Source organism: Carlito syrichta, unplaced genomic scaffold (assembly GCF_000164805.1).
Source record: "Carlito syrichta isolate Samal-C Ts95f unplaced genomic scaffold, Tarsius_syrichta-2.0.1 Scaffold302276, whole genome shotgun sequence".
NCBI lineage: Eukaryota > Metazoa > Chordata > Mammalia > Primates > Tarsiidae > Carlito > Carlito syrichta.
This window is the reverse complement of record NW_007246372.1, coordinates 282,126-286,249: the sequence shown is the minus strand read 5'-3', so window position 1 is coordinate 286,249 and position 4,124 is coordinate 282,126. Positions and strand designations below refer to the sequence as shown.

Sequence of the window (4,124 nt, the reverse complement as noted above, 5' to 3'; positions counted from 1 at the left end):
CGGCTGCACCTGGGCTGTGAGGGGCAGGGCCAGGGTCTTGGCTGCACCTGACCTATGGCTTGGGGCAGGGCTGAGGCACCAGAGGCAGGTGGCTTCAGCCCTGTGCTCTCCCCTCTGTACCCCTTTGAGCCATTAGCTTGCCCAGGATCAGTAGGAACAGGCCCCTTTAGCACTCCCAGGGCCAGTAACTCAGGGGAAGCAGCAAGGAAAATAGATCATTTCCTCACCCAACACAGGTGGGAAGGCCCTAGTCACTCTTCTCCAGATTCCGGATCCCCTCATGGGGGCTGGGTCTCACATGGTCCTCATAAGGGTGCTGCATCATCATTTTGGGTCCCTCAGGCTCAGGTTCATCTGCCCTCCCAGAAGGGTCTGTGCTTTAGGAGATTTGTAAAAAGTGGGCAACGCCTACCCCAAAGAGCTAGCAGCACCAAGCATAGGACTCCAGGCACCTGCATGGGAGCTGGTGAGTGGGGAAGCCACTCTGAACAATGCAGTGCTGGAGAAGTGAGCTTCCACCTCCGGAAGTCCTCGTCCTGCTCCCCCCACCACACCCCTGTTTCTCCCCAACAGAAAAGGAGATGAAAACTCAACTTCTTTGAGGATTTATTGGGTCCAGGGGGGCCTAGCCAGTGCTTAGCTGGAGGCTGGCTGTCTTGCCCTCCAGCATCGCCCCGGAAGCCCCTGCACCAGGGGTGCTGGCCAGATAATCTGTCCTGAGGTGTCCAGTTACTGAGTTCTGCGTTCTTCCTGAGTGTCTACTGCCATGAGGTGACTCGGCCAGGCAACTGGGGGTCCCAGGTGCCCAGTTTGCCATGTGATCTTGGGCATATTCCTTGCCCTCCCTGAGCCTCAGTCTCCTCATCCTCCACGGGAGGATGTAACTTTCCTGTCAAATGACAGCGCTGAACCCACCCGGGGTCCACTCCCCCTCAGCATCACAGATTCCAGGGAAGTAGTCAGAGTTCAGGTTCAGCCTCTGTCTGTGACTCGCTGTGGCCGCTGCTCCTTGAAGCCTTTGTCTCTAAGCTTCCATCTAGCTCAAACCCACTCAGGTACCAGTGCCTTGGATCCTGGGGAGCCAGGCACCCACATGCTCTGGCAGGAGTGGGAACTGGTACAAAGCAGGTCAGTGCACAGGCCACGTACTAGGGTGAGGTTAAGAGGAGCTGGGCTTCCCCAATGACGGGTAGAACTTGCGCAGGCTGGAGTCCAGCAGGAAGTCCACCGACCTAGGGAGGGTGAGGATGAGCGTGGTCAAAAGGTGGCCAAGGGGTGCTGACCAGGGAACAGGAACAGGTGACTAGGGCTAGGGAAAGGGACTCTCAGATACAGGATACAAATGCCATCCAGGTGGAGACCCATCCTTATACTGCTTCTCCCACCTTGGGCTACTGGGGAAAGCCAGAATCAAACCCCCAGAATAGCAGCCATCTTCCTCTTCATTCAGTTGGGAGAAACTGAAGCACAAAGCGGGTAAAGGACTCTCTCAGAGCCTCGAGGTCAGTTATGTTCCCATGGCAAAAGACTGACCCCATCTCTGGTTCTAAGACCAGGCCAATGAAAAAAGGAAAATTGGCTCAAGGGTGGGTACCCAGTCTGGGATAGACCAATGACAGCCTCCTTTGGGATTCTTGTCACTATTAAAAAGTCAGGATGGAGAGTAGCGCAGCAGGCTGTAAGACCCAGACCCCAAGGACATCATTTAAGTAACAAGATCCAGCCATGCCCAAAAGCAACAAAACCCTGGACTTTTATTCCTATTTTATTTCACCATTCTATTTGAGTTAGGCTTCTGTCACCAACACCTCCCCACACCCACCCCCTCCAGGGTGCCCCCCACTCCTGCCTGCCTCTGGCCTTTTAGTAACGCTAGAATTTCTTTCTGGGAATTTGCTTGGCCCATACCCTCAAGGCACTCTCTTGCTTTCTCGCTAAAGTACCTGCCACATCATATGACAAGGACACAGACTGTCCTTTCTACCTCAGACCTGAGTGCCAGCCCTGCCTCTGTGTTGTTCTGTGCAAAGTGGGCACACTCCACGCCTCTAGAGCCTAACTCTGCCCATAGAGTAGATGATCTCTGAGGCCAGGAGGGTACCCACCTGTCAATGGGGTGGATAATGATGGGGATGGTCAACAGCCCAAGCGCAGTGGTGGTCCACTTGCGGACAGCCAGAGGCCAGCGGGTGGCAGTGCCCAGGACATAGAGAGAGGCAGCACACACACGGTTGATAGTGAAACCTGGAATGGCCACAGAAGCCAGAGCTTGCCATACAAAGGTGTCCACTACAGCCACGGTCACCCTTGTGCTGCGGCCTGCTTCAGGGCTTGGCACCTGGTGGGCACAGAGACACTTAATTCAGTTGCAAGAAATATTGTGCAAGGAGCATGAGTCTGCCCAGGGAAGGGCAAGTGGCCAGTAGGGAAGGGGTTGGGACAGAGGGAACTGCCCTAGTGTTGAGCTCTGGACTGTACCACATTCAGGGTTAGGGGTGGGGGTGCACTATGCTACAAATAGGGCCAAAGTATGGGGCTGCACCAGGTAAGCTGTGGGAACTGGACTGTCCCACGAGACTTTATCACATGCAAGGCTGCAGACTGCACCACAAGGAAAGTGGGCTGGGCTGGGGATGGAAAACAGGCTAACACTCACCTCTCCCGCCTTCTTGCCTTTGTCAATGGCATCCGCCAGCACGTAGGAGCTGGCCACACCATAGCTCAGCCACACCACAGCAGCTGGCACCAGGGAGCGGAAAGCCTCCCCCACCTCATTGGCATAGCCTGTGGAGAAGGGATAGGAGGTGCTGGTTCTAATCCTAGCCTGCCAAGCAGTAGCTGGGTGAACATAGGTGAATGCCCCTGGACACTAGGGCCACTGAGGGAAAGCTGAGCACAGTCACCATTATTATTGCATACGGTTAGATTTCCCAACCCTGGTCCTAACAGTATCTGCACTCATGAAGTGACAGCAGCCAGAGAGTCCGATCAAAGACACTCGCCATGTGCCAGGTCTTTCTGTTCCTTTCCTCATTCCGCCCTTACAACCATCACCCAGTGAGAGTGGCTGTCACGTTCATTCCTTTCTGCAAAGGAGGAAACTGTGGCTCAGACAGAGCCAGTGAGTGGCAGGCCTAAGTGGCGGTCCTGACATGCACCCCACAGCTAGCTAGAGTGCATGCCAGAGAGGGCTGCCCGCTCACCCAGTTGGACCTTCCACCAGTGTAGTGTGACCTTGGGCAAGTCCCTAGCCCCCTCTGAGCCCAGTGTCCAGCCCAAGGAGAATGAGAACTAAGGCCCCGGGCCGGCGTCCGGCGACCCCTGCTGCTCCCCTTGCGGGGAGCGGAGAGGAGGGAAGGGGGAGGACGGAGAGGGGTCGCCGCGCCGGGGGCCCGTGCTCACCTAGGTATCGCACCCACGTGTCCCGGTAGAGGTCGCGCTCGGTGCCCCGCGGCCGCGGCTCCGACATAACTCTCCCGCCGCGGCCTCAGCCACTGCAGCCGGCACTGGCTCCGCTGCCGCCTCCGCCTCCACTAGCACTCGGGTCCGTCGGGCCGGGACCCGCCGAAGGTCCCGGGCTGAAGGACAGGTCAGGCTGTCTCCGCCAGCAGGGAGCGTCTGCAAATTCCACCGCGCACCGAAGCCCCTCTCCCAGACTCGGGTTTTGCAGATTGGATTCTTCACGTTTTCTCTGAGCCGTTGGCGCGAACCTCTCCGAGGGCTGAGCGTAGTTTTTCTTTCTTTTTCTTTTTTTTAGAGTTGGAGTCTCACTCTGTCGCCCAGACTGGAGTGCAGTGGCCGCTCCCGGCCACCGCAGCCTCGCCTGCTGGGCTCCGGCGATCCTTCCGCCTCAGCCTTCCGAGTAGCCGGAATTACAGGCGCGCGCTACCACGCCCGGCTGATTTTTTGATTTATTGTAGAGATGAGGTCCCGCTGCCCAGGCGGGTCTCGAACCCGCGGGCTCAGGCAATCCACTCACCTCAGCCTCCCAATGGCGCGGGATTACAGGCTGAGCCACCGAGCCCGGCTTCAGTGTAGTTTTTTGAGCCAAAGAGGCTGCACATGAAACCGGGAGATGCTACGCTTCATAGCTGTGTGACTTCGGGCGAGAGTCTACTTCTCTG

At 57.1% G+C, this 4,124-nt stretch overlaps 1 protein-coding gene across 2 annotated transcripts; it reads right to left on the bottom strand.

Moving 5' to 3' along the window:
- Positions 1-589: 589 nt before the first annotated feature.
- On the bottom strand, positions 590-3,726 carry MTFP1 (mitochondrial fission process 1). 2 transcript variants are annotated; one of them, XM_021711412.1, is made up of 4 exons: positions 3,403-3,726; positions 2,657-2,784; positions 2,102-2,338; positions 590-1,232 (listed from the first exon to the last, which is right to left on the bottom strand). In XM_021711412.1, exons 1-4 carry the CDS (start codon positions 3,467-3,469, stop codon positions 1,149-1,151), a joined length of 516 nt encoding a protein of 171 aa, XP_021567087.1. In that variant the 5' UTR covers positions 3,470-3,726; the 3' UTR covers positions 590-1,148. The 2 variants fall into 2 exon arrangements, with proteins under 2 accessions (XP_021567087.1, XP_008054366.1); XM_008056175.2 differs by having other exon boundaries at positions 2,106-2,338.
- Between the last annotated feature and the right edge of the window lie 398 nt (positions 3,727-4,124).